General features: G+C 35.6%; 1 protein-coding gene across 3 annotated transcripts in view; it reads left to right on the top strand.

Annotated features, from left to right (window-relative positions):
• Nucleotides 1–20941, top strand: part of LOC121426420 (EF-hand calcium-binding domain-containing protein 1-like) — a 28160-nt gene that overhangs the window by 4988 nt on the left and 2231 nt on the right. For 2 of the 3 annotated variants that reach the window (XM_041622717.1, XM_041622716.1), the window contains exons 2-7: nucleotides 7959–8114; nucleotides 8661–8765; nucleotides 9792–9943; nucleotides 11269–11373; nucleotides 12912–12973; nucleotides 17070–17227. In XM_041622717.1, the coding sequence (XP_041478651.1) occupies nucleotides 7991–8114; nucleotides 8661–8765; nucleotides 9792–9943; nucleotides 11269–11373; nucleotides 12912–12973; nucleotides 17070–17227 (706 nt within the window). In that variant the 5' untranslated portion in view covers nucleotides 7959–7990. The remainder of the gene's footprint in view (nucleotides 1–7958; nucleotides 8115–8660; nucleotides 8766–9791; nucleotides 9944–11268; nucleotides 11374–12911; nucleotides 12974–17069; nucleotides 17228–20941) is intronic. The other variant, XM_041622719.1, reaches the window with a different exon arrangement.

The following is a 20941-nucleotide window of genomic DNA, read 5'->3' as shown; positions in this document are numbered from 1 at the left end:
AAACGTCAGTATTGGCAGTTATACTGCTCTAAATTGAGTCGCTTCACTCCACTTGGTCAAATTTGGCGTTTCGTTAAAAGATTGAAAGGTGTGCCTAATCCAACAAGGCGTAACATGCCTGTATTGTTCTTAGAGAATGGAGAAACGCTTCTCAGTGATACAGACAAAGCCAACGCTTTTGCTCGATCTTTTGTACAAGTTGGAGAAACTACCAATGCTGACAGTTCGGATAAAGAGATCAATAGGCAGTTTGAAAATCTTCCTTTCGAGAACACAGGTAACATGCCTCTAGCAATCAACGAACAATTTCAGATGATAGAGTTAGAAAGTATCCTACAAAGTAAGAAACCCTCAACTCCAGGAGAAGATGGAATAGGTTATCAAGTGTACGAGCACCTGCCGGAGTCCCTTAAACATATGATGTTATATGTTATAAATAGGATCTGGGAAACCGGTACAATACCAGTGCCATGCAAGCACTCCATACTTATTCCCATGTTAAAGCATGACAAAAACCCATCCAAAACAGATTCTTATCGACCCATTGCACTCACGTCTTGTTTCATCAAAATTATGGAAAGTATGGTAAAAAAACGACTTCAAATGTACCTTGAAAAACACGTTTTACTATCTCCTATACAGAATGGATTCCGCAAAGGTCGAGGAACAATTGATAACATTGTTCATCTTGAGAATGAAATTCAAAAGAATTTGAAAACTGGTGTTAAAACATTAGCAATCTTTATAGACATAAAGAAAGCATTTGACTCCCTATGGACAAAGGGACTCCTAGTCAAATTAAGTAAATTAGGTCTTACAGGAAACATTCTACTTTTCTTAAAAAATCTATTGACACATCGCACTATTCAAGTTCGAGTAGGGGATCATCTTTCTAACATTATGGAAACCAATAATGGAATTCCTCAAGGCAGTAGCCTAAGTCCTGAATTATTTAATATTATGGTGCACGATATTCCAATTTCACCAACCATCCACAATCTCCTTTATGCCGATGATTGTGTAATATGGAAATCTGCCAATGATATAAGAGAGGGTACCAAAGAAATCCAGGAATATCTAAATATACTTTATGATTGGTTTCTCTCTTGGGGAATGATAATTTCTTGTGAAAAGACGGTTCCCGTACTTTTTTCTCATTCCCCTCGATATGATCCATGTCTCGAGATATATTTGGGGGACAACCTCCTAACGCCAAGGAAGGAGTACAAATATCTTGGTACTATTTTCGACTCTAGGCTAACATGGAGACCCCACATACATGAAGTAGTTCAAAGATGTAAAAAGAGAATTAACATTTTGAAATGCTTATCTTATGCCAATTTCTGTGGTAATGTTGGAGAACTACTCCACGTATACCGGGCAATTATTCGGTCACTCATGGATTATTCATGTGAGGCTTATGACTCTGCAACCACAAATGTTAAAAATATTCTTAACTCCTGCCAATATCAGGCACTCGCCATATGCGCGGGAGCAAAAAGGGGCACTTCCCTTCGAACTCTTCAAGTAGAACTTGGAGAAATGCCCCTAGATATACGACGTGAAATGCTGAGCGTAAGACTCAAGAAACGCATAGATAGTATACTAAATCATCCATTGAAACAAGATCTTCAAGACTGTTGGCAGTTTCAGTTTTACTCTGACAAGAACACGAGGAAGCCGTTCGAGGAAAGAATATCGAAATTACCCCAACCTCTCCAATATGAAATTGAATATATGTACTCATATACTTTTATACCATATTGGCATTACCGGTCACCAATAATATCCACGGAGATATCTGATTATATATCGAAAAGTGACAATTTAACATTCCAGAAACAAACAAGTCTTGAATTAATACACAAGAAGTGGTCTAACTTCTTACAAATCTTCACTGATGGTTCGAAGTCTCCTGAAACAGGAAAAGCAGCAGCAGCATTTCACGTACCCTATTATAAATATATACATTCAATGAGACTCCAAGATAATACATCGTCTTATAGATCAGAGCTTGCAGCGATTATACTAGCATTAAATTGGTTGAACCAGTTACCTGGCCTTTATACAGGAGCGGTCGTATTTTGTGATTCACTCAGCGCACTAGAGGCAATCAAAACTAAAAAAGAAACTAACTTTGTGAATGAAATTTTGTTAATGTATACACAATTGTATAATAAAGGAATAACAGTGTATTTTGAATGGATCCCAGGTCATTGTGATATCAGGAACAATGAGGTGGTGGATATCGCAGCCAAACAAGGTTTACGGCACAGCCAAATTGATGTAAATAACAAAATTAGTAAGCATGAATCAAACTGCATTCTTAAAACGTACTTCACACAAATATGGCAAAAAAAATGGGATGAAACACTATCACCTTTGAAGGACATTCAAAAATCAGTTTTGAAAACTTTCAAATGTGTTCTAAACCAGAGATATAGCACATCTATTTTACATTGTCTCCGAATGAACAATATTGATCTTAACGAGAATAGACGGCTTGTCAACAATCATGAAACAGGTCTATGCTCATTCTGTGCTGTGCCGGAAACAACTCTCCACTATCTCACAAAATGTCCAGAATACTCACAAGAAAGGGAAAGGCTCTTACTTGAAATAAATGAAAGCGAATTGGATATAAAGAGACTTCTCAATTCAGCAGAGTACTCGCATCAAAAAGCTTTGGTATCCTTCGTAAGAAGGACCCAAAGATTCACATAGTATATTCGAGTCATTATTGTTAATTGAAATAATTGAACGTTGTATTAGTTCCATTCATATATGAATATTGATGTGTTTGTTGAGTATTATAAACCCATGTTGGAAAATATATATATATATAATTATATACGTGTTAGATATGAATGCATTACATATGTCTTCCGTATGATCTTATTAATTTGTAAATATTTGATATATTGAACAAACTATGAGATGTGAAAATTAACCCAATGCACGATAACTGCACAAGACTCAGAACGTTTGTTTTGTCTCGAACCTAACCATTTGTATTAACATAGAGCTATTTTGAAACTCGGTTGAAGGAGATCATTTCGTCAACAGACATCACACAGCCTTGACTGGTATTGGGGGGGCCTAAGGCTACGCATGCGCATCATGCAGTAGCTGAGAAACCTGATCAATGTACCGATCCGGGCTTGGCCAGAAAATACATCTGAAGTGGTTAAGTGATTTGTGATGACAGTCTGTTGTGAATCTCCAAAATTGCGCGAATAATGCAGCGCCGTACCTGACTTTTACTGAATTGATTTAAGTACAGAAAAGTTTATAAATAAAATTACCGCAAATTATGCTGGCGCAAATATTCACTACTGAATGACACGCGCCGTATAAGCTAAAACAACAACAACAACAACAACATTTTTACCGATAGTATCGATATCAAGGTATTTTAGTTAGGAAGCCTTTCGAGAAACAGGTTTAGTAAGATTGGAACTAACTCCGTGGTTGGTGGATAAAGATATGACTAACTTGTCCATGTGTTGAGAAACGGGCCCCAGTATTCATGTCATGAAAATATTGGCAAAATATTGGTAAATTTGTCACCGTTAGCGCCCGTTTTGAAGAAAGCAACAAGCATCACGATATAACCATTTTACAAGCAGAAATCATCAAAAATGTGAATTAAATGTGGTACTAACCGATTCTATAGCATTTTGCCATCAATCTGATGTAAATATTTCACTTTTTGAGCTTGAGTTTTTGTTTAAATCTCCACAAAAGCTTTGGTGCGCGAAGTTAGGTCACACTTTTTCTGAACGGTTCTCCAGCACAGCCCGCATTCGCCGATCGGAATAGAATTTTGAGATCGCGATACCGGCGAAACCCCGTGACCTACTTTACATTTTCGTCCATGATTTTATAGTTTACGATCTTGCCGTCAATGTGATAACTATTTCTTGAATTGGTTTTGTATAAATTATGAATAATTTGTGGACAAAATTAAGCCTGATGAATATTTTTGAAAAGTGCGGGATGTTTGGACACCCCATCATATGTGAAATTTGGCATACTCACCTGACAAGCGTGAAGTATGGTCAAAATAATTCTCCGAATAAATAGTTAAAACAGAAATCAAGCACTTACCACGATTATATGGATAATGGTCTAACGAGTGGCAGTTTTTCTGACATCTGGGCACAGACTGGAACCTCAAAAAACAAAAAGTTCTCTCCTAGAGTCCTACCCCCGTCTCGATCGGCCATTTTTGTTATGAATTGTAAGAAAATGGCCGATCGAGACGGAGTTCCTTGGGTTACCTGAAGGTCCGACTTGACTTGAGTTAACCCAGGGAACTCAAAAAACGAAAAGTTCTCTCCTACCTAGCCTGTGGCGTTTTGGGGAGTGAAAGTTATATACTGTACGTATGGAGTCACTCCCCACTAACGCCTGGGAGCCCTACCTATATTTCCACACATACGGGTACAAGACCAGAAACTTTCGCCCCCGAGAATTCTACTTTCCCTCTAATAGATCTAGCCCTAAAACGTACATGGGGTCCAACTTCATTTCGAACATTTCTGCGATATTGATTTCATTTTTAAAGAAGAATTCATTAAAAAACGAGAGATTTGTTTTGAAAAGATGGAAAGAGCTTACTTCCGTGTTTACATCGCCATCTTGATTTCTTTGTCTTCCGCTTGGCGACAGCACGCAAATCGCGGGATTTGCGTGCTGTCGCCAAGCAGAAGACAAAGAAATCAAAAAGAGAAAATAAGCCAAAATTGCCACCCTTATTGTGGCACACATGGAGATGTAACTGAAAACAAGGTTATATCATAACCTTGTTAATTGAATGAGTGGTTTTTTCCAAGAAAATCATATATTTCTTTAAAAATTTTTATGAGATATTTGGTACACTTATAATAATGTAAGAAACATTATCAACTGAAAGATTTTGGGAAATAAAATGAAATTCATGTTAAATCTTAACTCAAACCGTTAGGTGCGCAGACTTGGGGACCACCATAATATTGCCATATTACTTTCCACAAATAGAGGGCGTACACAAAAATATGCCCAAAATTCAAGTTTATTAACGCTCTGGTGAATAGAAAAATTACCCCCAAGTTACTAATGAAAAATACATTGAAACTGTATGGAAATTAGTATTTTTGATCACAAAAGTGATATTTTAATGATTTTTTTTAACGTTAAATTGTCTGCTGTATACGGTAGCCATTATTGGCATACTGTCCATAGTCCTACCTGTAGATTCCCCACAGGCAGGATGGTAATGAACCTTGGGTGAGCCATAGGGCGATGCCCTGCGCAGGTCTAATATGGCCTAAGTACACATCAAAGCTTCATCATTTCAAGTTTCGAAACGATCCTTATTTCGTTACCATTTGAACGCAAAATTCATAAAATGTGAAAAAATGTGAAACGTAAAATAAACTATTGAATAGCCTGAATCATCGATAGATTTGAACTTATTTTTAGCAGATAATGTTGGATTTCGAAGCTAAATTTGGTATAAAAATCTAGATAAAATCCAGCCAGTTACGATGCTGTTATATGCATTGTTCAGGGGTACAATGCTGAGGAGTGTAACTCAGTCGGTTAGAGAGCCTGTTCCTGATAAGATTGTAGATCTTAACGTGCATGGGTTCGAGCACCACAGCATGCCGGAGGACGTCTAACAAAAAAAAAAAAACTGATGCTTAACGTTGTGTGTTAGCCTGTCTCACAGCTGTGCTCAGTGCAGGTGTGAATGCAGTTAGAAAACACTCCGTCCATCGGAAAGGTCGCAAATGTTGGTCCCGTGTATAGGAGAGTCACAACCTATGCATGCTATGCATGTTAAAACCAATACACTATTCGTCAAAGAGTAGGGTGGTCATTTGGTGCATTGCACCTGCCGGTACTACAATACTGCAAAAATCATCAGGATTGAAGGAGGCAGTCAGTGTAGCTTGAAGAAGAAGAATCACAGAGGGGGAAATTGAGTATTCCGCCCTGCCTTAGACGTTAGCGATGCACTGCAATTTTGGCATCAATGCAGTGACAGGCAAACCAACGCACCTATACAAATTTTGTGCACATCCGCAAGAACATGCTAGTGCGCTATGACCATGCCTACCAGGAGGCAACTCCTGTACTAGAGAGTAAAATCATTTTCTAATGCATCCTTACTCTCTACATAGCCAGGGATTGTCCCTCATTCATGTGCGTATACCGCTGTCAACAATGCAGTTATGGGCCCGAGATTTCTACTTTCCTTGTAAAAGATCGAGCCCTAAATCATGTAAATGGGCATCATTTATAGAATATCGATTTCATTTTTTAAGAAATATTCATTTAAAAAGCAAGAAATATATTTTGAGAAGATGAGAAAAACTTGCAGATGTTTACATAGCCATCTCGCTTTCTTTGTTGGTAGCTACATGTAAGCTACATAGAGTCTGTCGCCCTCTATAAGCAGTTAAGAATCAACCAAAAAGCCATACAATGTCATATGTTTGTGTATTGTCAAGCAAGGTATACTTGTAAGCACACTTTGCACAGTCAAAGCCAGTAATATATGAAATTTGAAATTTTGATAAAATTGGTAAATAGCATTCTACATCTTGGCCTTGATCTATATCTTTACACTCAGCCGTCATCTGAATCCACCAGATCACATACCGGTAGTCAAGTTCCTTGTTATTGTCAAAATTCATGAAAATACTTTTAATTCGTAAAATTAATGTTTGCCAACTAGAATGAACTTGAACCTGCTCCATTACGTCAGTGTAGTGTAGAGCTTTGACCTAATGTTCTTACCTCTAGACTGAAAGCAATTTGCTGCTGAATTTCATGTTCTAAAGGCTTTATACCTTCAGTATTCAGGAATTTTACCATTATATAATTTGGTCCAATTTCATCTAAAGCTATGTCCATATATCAACTGCCTAACAGAGTGTAGGTACTTTTGGGACAATTTTAAAACATTTTTGTCTCACCTGCGAAGCAAAGTGAGACTATAGGCGCCGCTTTTCCGACGGCGGCGGCGGCGTCAACATCAAATCTTAACCTGAGGTTAAGTTTTTGAAATGATGTCATAACTTAGAAAGTATATGGACCTAGTTAATAAAACTTGGCCATAAGGTTAATCAAGTATTACTGAACATCCTATTAGAGTTTCATGTCACATGATCAAGGTCAAAGGTCATTTAGGGTCAATGAACTTAGACCATGTTGGAGGAATCAACATCGAAATCTTAACCTGAGGTTAAGTTTTTGAAATGTCATCATAACTTAGAATATATATGGACCTAGTTCATGAAACTTGGACATAAGGTTAATCAAGTATCACTGAACATCCTGCATGAGTTTCACGTCACATGACCAAGGTCAAAGGTCATTTAGGGTCAATGAACTTTGGCCGAATTGGGGATATCTGTTGAATTCCCATCATAACTTTGAAAGTTTATGGATCTGATTCATGAAACTTGGACATAATAGTAATCAAGCATCACTGAAAATTTTGTGCAAGTTTCAGGTCTCATGATTAAGGTCAAAGGTCATTTAGGGTCAATGAACTTTGGCCGAATCGGGGGTATCTGTTGAATTACCATCATAACTTTGAAAGTTTATGGATCTGATTCATGAAACTTGTACATAAGAGTAATCAAGTATCACTGAACATCCTGTTCGAGTTTCAGGTCACATGATCAAGGTCAAAGGTCATGTACGATCAATGAACTTTGGCCATGTTGGGGTTTTTTGTTGAATAACCATCATATCTCTGTAAGTTTATTGGTCTAGTTCATAAAAAAGGGAAATAAGAGTAACCATGTATCACTGAACATCTTGTGCGAGTTAGAGTAGTATTCAAAGTGAGCACTGCTGCTATATTGAACCGCATGATGCAGGTGAGACGGCCAGAGGCATTCCACTTGTTGTAAATTTTCACACTTTTCTATTCTTACATGTGTATATTTTTTTTACAGTTCTAAAAGAATCAAGAGAGTCCCTTGAAAAAATGTTCAAAGATCTAACCAAAGACAATATCGGTACCCAGAAAGAAGGAAAGTTGGATAGATCACAGTTTAGAGACGTGCTCCACAGAATATTTAAGATGACAGATGATGTTATAATGGACAGAGGTGAGTGTTATCACTTTTAAAGATAAGATGGATAAATGGCTCCATGACCTTTGCTTCGGCGACTTTTGCTCTGGCGACAATTACTCCGGATGGAAAATCTGCATGTTAAGCAAAACATAAAATCTAACCACTTACACTATATGAACCGTAATTATTATCTTTACATTATTCTGAAGTCTGAACCCAAAGCTTTTTTACGATCGTAACTCTTAACCTATGTCCTATGGGATATTAAGACCAGAGAAAATGTGTAAGAGCAAATTATGCCATGTCACTGGGTATTTTCAATACTTTCTTGTCATAAGCCTGTTGGGGATGTTTTTCCTTCAAATTTTTTTTTTAAGTCTGAAATGATAAGTTTCTTGTTCCATTTATTAGAAACTGTACTTAAGCTCAACAGCACTGGGAGAAACACTCTGATAAGAAAAATAAAAAAGGTTTTAGGAATGTACTGACCTGGCTCCAAACTTTCTTTTTTCATAGAACATCACAGGACCACAGGGAGTGCTTTTGATTGACATTTATTAATGTGTATTTTATTGACAGTCCTGAGGGCATTTGATAAGAATAACGATGCCTGCATCTCCAAGGATGAGTGGTTATCCGGTCTCTCCGTCTACCTGGAAGGAAACCTGGAACAGAAAATTGAATGTAAGTATTCATGTAAGAACTTCCTTTCTAAATTGGCTTTTGGAATAAAAGCAATCCAACTTTAGAGGGCTGATATTCAATATTTATTATTGATTATTATTGATCATAATCTACATATGGGCCTCTTAGCTGCGCACTGAAAATATGTATTTTGGTTTAATTGCATAATATGCCTCCAACATATATCAGAGCATATTGCCATATTAACCAAAAGTAGATTGGCTTTTGTGCCAGACTTGTTGTGCAGACGGTATTGTGCCATATATTTGATGGTACCAGGAACATTCCACTTGTTAGGGCCAATTTGTCCTCTCTTCGTTCGTTGAATTGTTCAATATTCATTCAGCAATCAAAAATAATTTGATTACTACAATTCAAATTTTAACTAAATATGAATGAGCAACTCCTCATATTTGTATATTTTGTCCAACTGCATAACCCCATGCCTGAATGAATAAATATATCTGAAATTCAGCCGGAACAGATACCATTATCAAGATTTGTAATGCATTAATTAAGCCTATTTGAAGTTGGGCAAACATAATTAGCAGCACATGCTACCCTTTCAATTCATTACTAGATTATGACTATGTCCTTAAAATCAGTCACAATGTTTATTTTATTCATTTTTATTTATTTTTATTCATTTTTATTGATTTTATTTCCAGGCAAAAGAAAAACAAGAATATAAACAACAGGTACCACTAACTAGTGCCTGAGGATAACTAAAAGAAAAACTAGTTTCTGTCATGAAGCTTTCCTCGCTAGTCCTTGATTAGATATTGCTATTTTTGTGTATTATGTTCTTAATGTTGGTTAGAGGCATACATCAAAATTTAAAACAAACAGTAGTGGGTTAAACTTCCCCTTGAAAATTTTTATCTTGTATTGATATTTTATTTAATTTAGGGGTGTAAATCAAATTAGAAAGCTAACAATATACCCCTCCTTTGACAACACTAATATCTTGTGTTTTGTTTACTATGTTAATTTCTGGTTCTAATGTGTTACATTTGTTTTATGCAGTTTGTTTCCAGGTGTATGATCTCAACAGTGATGGCCATATTTCAAGAGAGGAGATGTTTCATCTTCTAAAGACATCGATCGTGAAGCAACCGACGGAGGAAGACCCTGAGGAGGGAATCAAAGATCTGGTTGAGATCCTCATCAAGAAAATGGTATTTGATTTATTTGTTGAACGCTAATTGCCTGTGCCTGGGAGGCAAACAAACTGAATCACTGTGACCGTAGGTGTATCATCCTTCCTTTCTTTCTGTCTTGTAGACATTATTTTTATTTTAATTGCATCATTTTCATTCTCTTTAATAGTTTCCTTATTTTGGGATCAATTTTCTTCATTCAAAATTGAAGACAAAGGAACATTGGATTTCTAATGTGCCTGTGAAAACCTGATTATCAAATACAATAATTTCATTCTGAAGGGCCTGCTGCAGGCAGAGCTGCTCTTACATATTATCACAGCTGCTGGAATCGTTAAACTCTGGCTTAAAGCTCAGGCCTATGGATATAAAAAGTTACATTAGAGGGATTACCGGGGGGGGGAGGCACATATATTGCTGTACACACGCGTGACCAAAAAAAACTTGTTTAAAGGGGTGTTTTTCAGTTTTGGATCGGTCCGTGCATGGACTCTTTAAGGGTATCAAAAACACAGATTTTCAATAAAAAGGGTGGTTTTGAAAGACTGGTCAATGGTCAATTGCAGGGTCAAATGTATTTAGGGTATGTTTTTTCCCCCAAAGCTTTTTTTTTAAAGACTAGCCAAACGTACGTGTTTAGGGTATGTTTTTTCACCAAGCTTTTTCTCCGAGGTCATATTTTGGCGACATCTTTTAGGGGCCGCCGAAATGTGTAAATAAAGCATGTGAAAAGGTTGTTTAGGGGGTTATTTTGCATACTTGGTCACGCATGTGTACAGCAATATATTTGACTGCCCCCCCCCCCCCTCCAGGGGGGATTACCAGGGTTGATAGCACTTTTAATGAAATATCTTGGATCCTCTAAAAAGGTTTTTCAGAACAAGGGTATATAACCGCAGTTCAAAATCTGAGAAGCGGTTGTCCTCTAACAAGGGTTTGATCTAATGACATGAATAGTCCAGTTGGTTCTTAATGTGCAAAGGTTGTGTCTCTCGTCTACAGCTGGACCTCCATTTAATGTCCTATCCGAGGTGCAATGAAACAACAACGACAATGGGTGCATGGTTTCAACTTTGGTGTTTTGCTGGTGTTGTGCTTATGTTGGAAGCACTTAGATTGCCATACAAACAGGGTAGCTCAAACGCCTAATCTGAGAGAGCGGAAACAATCCAAATGATATTATTGATAGTTCAACAAACAAGTGAGATTGATTTGATGTCAAACTTCATTTAAATGTGTTAAACTGATATAATTTTATCCCAACACCAAGATCAAAATATTCAATGAAATGACTGTAAAAAGAGATCATGTATTTTTATGATGTTTTCCTCATTTTTTTGTAGGATATTGATCACGACGGAAAGCTGTCTTATCATGATTTCAGGACATCTGTATATGCTGAGCCGCTACTCCTAGAATGCTTTGGGACATGTTTACCGGAACAGAGGGTGAGTTGAGTTTGAATAATTAGGTTTCATAGATTATACTTTAGCAACATTAATGAGTGAAAAATATCTTTAATACTAATAGAGACACTGCACCTTTTAGACAGTAGATATATTCACATTCATTCATTTCTCTATAAGTATCTTGTAGTTAAGAATACTGCATAATTTTGTGAACATTAAAGGTCAAGTTCACTGCAGAAAAAGTTGATTTGAATCAATAGGCCTAGAGATAAATCAAACAGCATAACACTGAAGATTTCATCGAAATCGGATGTTTGTAAAATTAGAAACATTTCAATTTTTTTGCATAGTTTTCAAAAAACAGTTATGCGTATCTCAGTGACAGGCAAATGAGATAGCCAGTGATGTCCCTCAGTCATTATTTCTTTTGTGTTTATTGTTTGAATTATGCAATATTTCAATTTTTACAGATTTGACAGTAAGGACCAACTTGATAAATGAACCATAAAATGTTAAAACAATGGTACTTCCACTTGATCAGGGAGGAATAGAACTTTGTTTGAAAGGACGATGAAGAGAAAATTATATTTATGCAATAAAATACAAAAGAGATATTGAGTGGATGACATCATTACCGGTAGTCGCCTCATTTTGCATACAGACCAGGATGTGCGCAGAATTATTTTGTGAAATTTAGCAAAACTTGAAAATAACATAACTTTCTTATTTTACATCCAATTTTGATGAAATTTTTAGTGCTATGCCTGCTGGATTTTCCTCTTTTTATTCAAATCAATTTTTGTTGTGGTGGACTTGTCCTTTAAAACATTAAACCTCTTCTCTCTAGATAGCGTGATGCACTGATTAATATGTTCCACATTTTGATGTGTTTCTCGAACAATACCTTCATTCAGAAGTATATATATTTAATCGTTTGATTGCGTGATTTTATATTAAATTGAATGCATGAATTTACTTGAAATTGTTACAGTTGCTCAGATGGTAATTGGTAGATGATTAAAACATTGACAGTAAATATGAATACTTACATTTATTTTCTGTCATTTTTATGAGTGAGCTATCTTATGTGAAGACTTCCATTAACAGTGCCAACTGCATAGAGGATAACACAAACATGTTCCATATGCTTTCCCTATATAAAGCATTTGACCGTTAACATCAAATTGGAATTTGAATAGCATTCAGCAAAGTCAAAACATTGAATTGAGATTTGTTCGAATAGAAACAGAATAATCTTGATTTTAACATTTATTTTGCATTAATTTTTCCTTCTTTTTTCTTGTAAGTTGTTTATACCATGCCAGGGTGTATGCATCATAAAGGTTTACCATTGATCACAGAATAGATTTTAATGATTGACTGCATTGTGTACATTCTTACCGGAGATTTAAAAGCAATTGTTCAATCAGTTGCAACGCTTCTTGTACAGAACATGAGTTTGAATTTCATGACAACTGAGGATGTATATCTTTTATTACCACATTTGGTTTTTAACTCTACTTGATATTAACCTTTTCACCTTTTCTTACCTTGACACATTGAATATTAATGAATAGACTTGCGAGAATTTCATGTTGGCATGCAAACGACGGATGATGGAGGATCCGCTGTTTCCAGAGTCAGTAAAATGATTTTTTTTAATTTTTTTCGCTGTATCTATCATGCTTCTCACAAATATTCAGTCAAGCTTCTCACATTTTGTGTATCCTTCATGTCTAACGTTTTTTGTTTTGGGGAGTTCTGGGTCACGTAACACAAAGGTTAGCGATTAATCATATGCTTGTGTTTTTATGTTTGATTGTATATTGTAGTCAATGGAATCAATCATGGAAAAAATGTTCTACGATTATTGCTAAGCTTTGTGTTGCGGGTCCCTGGTGGTGAATTGGCGTTTAGTCTACAACCACTTGGTCTACTTTCCACTTTTTCCTCATATCCCACATGGTCTAATTCTAGTTCGTCTACAACTAGGGTCCCGTCTCACAAAGAGTTACGATTGATCTAATCAATCATCAGTGTCACTAATTTTTCTACAGGAATTTTGCACAATGTCCTTTGTAAACGAAGAGAAGCACAGTGAATTTTTAAGAAAACGATGAATGCATGAATATACATCATAGCTAGAAAATATTTTGAACAAACACACAAGACTTGTTGACGTTGCTGGCTTTCCATAGTTGCGATTGATGGGATCACTCGCAACGGGGCCCTGTTTGTTTCTTACCATTTGGTCTAATTACCACTTACCCCATTTTTCCATTTTGCCTAATTTCCAGTACAAAAGTCTATTCCCATTTGGTCTAATGTTCACTTGGGTCTAACACAGTTCAGTCTATATGATCTCTGCATTAGACGAAATGCTAGTTAGTCCAAATAAGTAGTGATGATTTATAGCACAAACAGCAATTGGACCAAATTGGTGAAAAACCATGTGTGTTTTTGTCACGATGGTATTAAACATGGGCAGATCTAGTCGGAGTAGAAACACGTTTTGAGGCTATGTATTGAGCATGAAAAATACGGTCCCTGAAATGGGTATTGTGCCCAAGCAAGGCCTTGTTGCATATTAAAGTTTCTAAAATAGTATGCTGATTACTTTGCCATCCAGTGGTGGTAATGATGCTCAAGAGCAAATCGGGATCAAGGATTGGGTGGCAAAGTTTTCATGATAGTAACTTTTATGCAGTGGGCCCCAGGTTGGATTCACCACTGTTTAGACGACCCAAGAATTAGACCATCTGCTAGTAGACCAAGTGGATAAAAGCTGCCTGGGTTGGTGAAAGGTTTCGCATGGCTGTCGTGTGATTGATTGGTCAGATGAAAGGAATAACCTTGGTAACAAAATACTTAAACTTAGAAATGAAGGAGAGTAGGGGAAATTGAATGTTTACCTTCTTTAATTTTAAAGTTTTAAAGTCTTGGAATTAGTTTCTAATTATCAAGCCACTAACCCGATATATATTCCGAATAATTGATAGTGATCAAGTGATAAAAAATATGGATGTTTTATTAACAAGAAGCATATAAAGATAAACCAGATATTTAGAAATCGTATTTCACAAATCAGAAAAGTGTTTTTAAGTAAATTTTACAAACTTTTTTGCAAAATTAATGTCTGTGAAATCAGGGCAGTGAGTGTTTAAAAGAAGTTTCAAACAAGGATTTGAATAGCATGACATGAATGGTGTCCATCAAATGCATTAATGATTTCCATTGATTTGTTTACTCATTGCATAATTAACATTATTTCACTTTTAAATGAAATTATTAAAAGTAACATCATTGCTCAATCATTATGGAACTACACAGTGCCAATTTGGCTTTAAAACATTATTCAGAAATTCATTCGTTACATATATCTTAATTCTAACCACGATAATATATCCAATATCACACACTAATCAGTCTTTTTATTACTTGATAACCCAATGTTCAGCTTGTGCAACCAATGTGCTTATATTCACTGGGAAGTCCAACCTTGGTATTAAAAAAAATGGATTTCCATAAAAACAGTATGGAAAGCCGAATGGAAGTTTAGAAAAAAAATATCTTAGAAATATATATATCATATAATGGAAAATATAACATCAATGCCAGTGAATGGGTTCTCCTAAAAGCAAAACATGAGAAAGAAATTTAGAAAAAGATGAAAACGCCATTATTTTTATAAGGGCAGACATTGGAGTTAGTATTAACGTTCATTACAATATATCCTTCTAGATACTACCTTTTTGAAAATCCAATCCCACAAGTATAGTGATTGTAATTTATAAAAAATATGTTTGTTTTTTTTTTGCCATTAGAACCACTTGCCATTTTGTTAGGATTCCCATCATAACTGTTTAAAACTGCCCTTTTCCATTTTTACATCAGTATACTCGATCACTGAAATATTTTATGCAATCAGTGATATGTCCGTCATTTCTGTTGTAAAAAAATTCAAGAGAAAGAACAAAGTGTTTGAAACACTTGATTATTTATTTGTGGGGCTTTTTTTGTACGTGCAGAAATTTGTGACAGAAAAAAAAAATTGAGTGCTGTGGCAGAGAAAAGACATTGTTGTAGTAAATATTTTAAATATATGTTGCGTTCATTTAATATGCAATTGACATGGATTCGGCAGAGAAAATGAGGATTTTATTCTTTCAAATTGAATAATGGCTGATTCAGAGTGGAGAGGGAATAATCAGAGATATAAGGAAGTTAAATACCGGTAATGTTACTGCTTTGAAAAATCAAAGAAAGAGGTATTGAAGTTATGCAGAAAAGGAGAGTTTAAAATTCAACTCCATTGAAAATACTGATAGAATCTTTTTCTAAAGGACCAGTCCACCCTAACAAAAAGTTGATTTGAATGAAAAAAAAAAATCCAACAAGCATAACACTGAAAATTTCATCGAAATCGGATGTAAAATAAGAAAATTATTATTCTTTCAAGTTTTGCATAATTTCACGGAATAGTTATATTCACATCCTGGTCGGTATGCAAATGAGAAGACTGATGACCTCATCCACTCACTATTTCTTTGTATTTTATCTTATGAAATATGATATATTCTAATTTTTCTGCTTATCGTCAAGTGAAACAAGCATTGTTTTGATACTGTATGGTTCAGTCAAACAATAAAAAACGAAGAGTGAGTGAGTGACATCATCGACTGTCTCATTTGCATGTCACTGAGTTGTTCATGAAAAATAAGAGAACTTTAAAATGTCATAACTTATTAAACATCTGAGTTTTTTATGAAATTTTCAACATTTTGCTTGTTGGATTTTTCTCTTTTGAATCCAATCAACTTTTTCTGGGGTGGACTTGACCTTTAATTCTTATAAAGTCCTGCTCTAGAAAACTGCAATAATTATTGATTTCATGAGCTCCCCTGATCAGTACAAAAACATTAAAAAAAACACATTCATTCCTTTTAACAATTAAAAGAGCTCTTTCATTACGAATTGTTTACTCAATCTAGCTTTCTGGTTCATGTTTGTTTGACACACTCGTTTTTTTATGTTGGTGAAAGGATTGTACATGTTTATATCTTTTTTCAATCGGGCATTGAGTATACATAGCTTTTGGTGTGTCAAGGATTTTTTTTTGAATGGTGGATTGCTGTTTTTTTTTTTTTTCATTTGTTGATGAATAAAACCAATTCAGGATTTTATGAATATCTTTTTTGATAATTCAATCGTACTAGATTTCAAACAGATTTTTTTTACTGTTGAAATACTGTTTTACATTTTATGTATGTCATTGTTATTATACATTGTAGATTTATAATGCTTCTGTATATCGTTTCATCCCATATTTGTTGTGTACATTTACATGCACTATTCATGTAGATCACGTTACTAGTGACAGATCCAGGTACATGTAGAGAGGAGCCATAACAAATATATTGTGCTCATGCAAATTAGAACCTTTTTTTGTGTAAAATTTTTGTAAAGGGACTCTTTCCTTTTCAAATTTTCATTAGGGGAATTGGTCATCTACGTATAAGTGAGGACCTTTTTTCTCCTCTTTCCTTTTCCAAATTTTTGTGATATGAATCAGCATGAGTTGCAAGTGAAGATCTTCGGGGGGGATGTTAATTTTTTCCTTTAAAAATCTGCACACCCCTCCCCCTTCCCCTCCCCTTGGAAAATCCTGGATCTGCATGTGTAGAGTATATCTAATAGAATTTACCCCACATTTTCTTTCCTTTATGGTAACCAAGGCCTCGTTTACCTCATAAGGGTTACCGAAGTACGGAGTGTTGTTGCTCTTCCGATGATGAACACGACGAGGAGGAGGATGTCCTGCGAATAATGGAAATTGTACAGGAGAGATCCAAGGGGAAACACGCCTCCCACTCCCTGGGGAGTGCTGTGTCCGGTGGGAAAACGATCTTGTTCTTCCTTTTGCTGGCTGGCTGGCTTTTCTGCTTTTATAAATCCTGGCTGACTTATTGGACCTTTCCTGTTGCGGCTTTGAAGTCTTGTCAAATTTTAATTTGCTGCTTTTCCTCCTGCAAAATAATATGCAACTGCATTCAATTTTTATTTTCTTTGTGACTTAACTGCTATATACAAGGTGCTTGCAATTTTTCAAAAGCTGTCATTCAGTGGCCATCTGCTAAAGGATTTTTTGTTTTTCATTGGTCTCATGGCACTATGATTGCTAATGCTTTTATTGGCATTAATTGTAAAAGTAACGCATTCTCATAATAAAGTATGTACTTCTTTACCGGTATGTATTTTCTCAGCTTTTCACTGTCTCTCTCTCTCTCTCTCCTTTATTTTTGTTCATTCTGATTTGCATGAATAAATATCAAAATATGCAATCAATAACATATGAACCCAATGTATATACTTATTATTTCATATATGAAATGACAGATATATTGCTAATCATTAATATACATATGGTCATGTGTCATGAGGTCGCCCCCTTTTGTGTTACATGGTGATTTTTGCTTTCGCGATGCACTTTCAACTTTAAAAACATTTATCTGGCAAAGTATACACCCTATGATAGCAAAAGTATACATTTTCTGAAAGGAAATTGCACAAGGAATCCAAATCTGCACTCAAAAATAGCATTAGGTGTAAGGCAACAGTTTTACATGGACTTGAATAGGGAAATTCTGATATTTTTTTTAATCTCATGGTTTTTGTCATAAAATTTTGTGTAGTCCCCCTATGACAAAAATAATGCTATATTATGACAGAACACATTCAGACCTTTCTAACCATATATAATTGTGTAGGGTTCATGTTCAATTAGTGATCTGAAAATTGACCCTGACTTTAGCCAAAAAAAATCATGCGTTTCAGGAATCGTATACTATATATCAGGTGTTATAATGCTTGCAATACCAACATTTGTTGGGTTTTCTTTGCCTTGTACATCAGAATTTATAAGTTATTAACACTTTAAAAGGAATTGATGGTACATGTAGGTACATAAACAATTCAAAGGAAAAGTAACAATTGAAATGTAAGTTACTCAATTTGCTTACCGAGGCTCTTATTACAATGATCTGCCAAGTGATGATGACATGCAAGAGACAATGTCTATAGGTTCAGGAGTAAAGACTGAAACAAGTTTGCAGATGCTATATGTACAAACATACATATATTTATATGACTACTGCAGCTTCGTGAAAGAAGTTTCTGAAGTGCAATTGCACACATTACATCCACATAGCATGTGTTTGATAGTTTAAAGCCATGGCGGGTTTTGATGAGTTCAAAGCCAAAATATAGTATGCAGTCCTTTGGTATGATAGCATATGAGGTAGGTACATGTCAATTTGACCATTTCACACAGACACTTATTGTTGAATGTCAGTGTGTGTATTTAGTGAAATATGTATGTGTAATAAGACATCAGTGAAGATGTACAAACTTGGTGCTTTTAAGAAAATAATGCTAAACCTTCTAAAATTCGTAACACATTTTCTGGATGTTTGAAGGTCATTGACCTTTGTCAGTTAATAATTTTGATGATTTGCCTTGATACTAAGCAGTATTTTCATCCCCTCAGAATTGTAGGAAGTGTTTTTTTTTTGTAATTGATGCAAGTTTAGTGCTAAACAATAACTGTCATTCAAATATGTGTCAATCTGGAAGAAATGTCAAAATTAAGACATTGCAAATTTATCAGATTTTTATGTTTCAACCTTATCACACAGGTCTATGACATGGCCAAACCTACTTTTCAATCATTAGACAGTAAAGTAGACTATGTTAGCTTTAATTTGATACCAAGTTTGTAGGTTTAGGCCAAGTTTTGACAAAAATATTGATGTTTTCCCAAAAATTGCATTTTCCCATTGACTTTGTACAGGCGGCGCCGCTTCCGGCACCACCCCTCATCACCTCTGGTGTCCTGACTATAACTCAAGTTCTATAAAGTCTACAGCAATTAAACTTTCCAGGCTATTGCCTTATTAATTCAGCTTTAAAATGATACTAAATTTGTTGGAATAGCCTCTATGGTTTTGAAAATAATTAAGAATTACTATAGCACGAAGCCAAAATGTGTAACAGCATCACCCTTTTTGGGGGGCGAGCTCATGACGCATGACCATATAAGTGTTGCTTAAACATTACAAATACTCTTAACACTAACATCGACTTTTAAGTTAAAATTGTCCATTGATCAATAAAATAAATCATGAACTGCTGAGACTCATGCGACCATGGAGCAATGCAACTGTATTTGCCCGCAGATTTTCAGCTCACCGGAAGCATGTACCAAATAACGTCATTTAAGCATGTTTACGATAGTGGTTCTGTTTATGCTTCCCCAGAAAGCTTAATTCTGGTCAAACAACGTTTACAAACGCACCTTTTTGTGAGTTTACGATCAGCATTTTGAAACGTTCAGATGAAAGGAAGCATGGAGGCAACTGTGTTTTGGACTAATCACATATGGAAACACTGATTCTGGCCTGAAAAGTGGAAGCATAAACACAGCCTTATAGTTATATAACCAAATTATCTGTAATCTTAACATCTTGGGGGATGATGGAACCATTTCTAAAAGTCTCCCTTTATATCTTTCATTTTTTGTGACCTTGCAAGAAATGTCAATGTCTACCTGTTGGGGTGTTGCAAGGAACACCAATCAGTTGCAGGTCAATTTTGGGTCAAATCAATCATACATGTATGTCTGGTGATTAATTTAATTGCAAATATTCGCTTGATTGCTGGTCTGTTGCTTGCTACAAATTGTACAAAAATTAATTTTCTCTGTTTTCAATAGATATGTCAATTGGAATTTAGCATCCGAATTTGAAATTGATCGGAAATATTTTCTTGCAACAACTCCTAAGAATTCTGCCTTTGATAAGTCACTGTGCCCTTTTTATGTTGCATCTCATAATATGTAAATGCATGATTATCTTATACAACATCGGATGCTGCAAATAATATAAAATTGAAATTAATGATATTGATCGCACTGATTGTACGTATACTAATAATAATAATAATTGGCATTTATATAGCGCTTTATCAATCTACGACTGTTCAAAGCGCTTCACAATTATTATTACCCGGTCACTGGATTCATAGCATTCCAAGCAGCCTGTTAGGCGCTAACTTGCTAAACCAACCACAATGAGGGTTGTTTCCTACTAATTTTATACTAATCACATTTTCTCAATTTGCTTTAACTTTTCAAGAGAGTTGAAATTTAATTGGTATGTGGGATTGTAACCTATGATTGTAGGGTGGTGGGAAATTCTTCTTAAATTGCTGTAGGTTTTCAGGGCTCAAATTAAGAATTCAAAGAGGCGAGGTCATTTTTTAAAAGGCAATTGAAGGAAAGGCGGTGCTCAATTTAGGGGGGGTATACAAGGCCATTAAAATGTCATCAATACACATACACTGGATTACTGCAGGGCGCCACGGCCACATGCAGGCAAGAAGGGCACTTACATGGCCTTAAACAAATATTTGAAAAGGCATCAAGGCCATTTCTGCAGGCATTGGAGGCCGCATGGCCTTGGTTTAGTTTGATGCCTGTATTTTGATGGGATTTAACCTAGCTTGCTGCATAGCTAGAGGTTGAAAAAACATACCCCCACCCCTCATATAT

The sequence above is a fragment of the Lytechinus variegatus genome, chromosome 13 (genome assembly GCF_018143015.1).
Source record: "Lytechinus variegatus isolate NC3 chromosome 13, Lvar_3.0, whole genome shotgun sequence".
Lineage (NCBI taxonomy): Eukaryota > Metazoa > Echinodermata > Echinoidea > Temnopleuroida > Toxopneustidae > Lytechinus > Lytechinus variegatus.
This window is presented reverse-complemented; position numbering and strand designations above follow the sequence as displayed.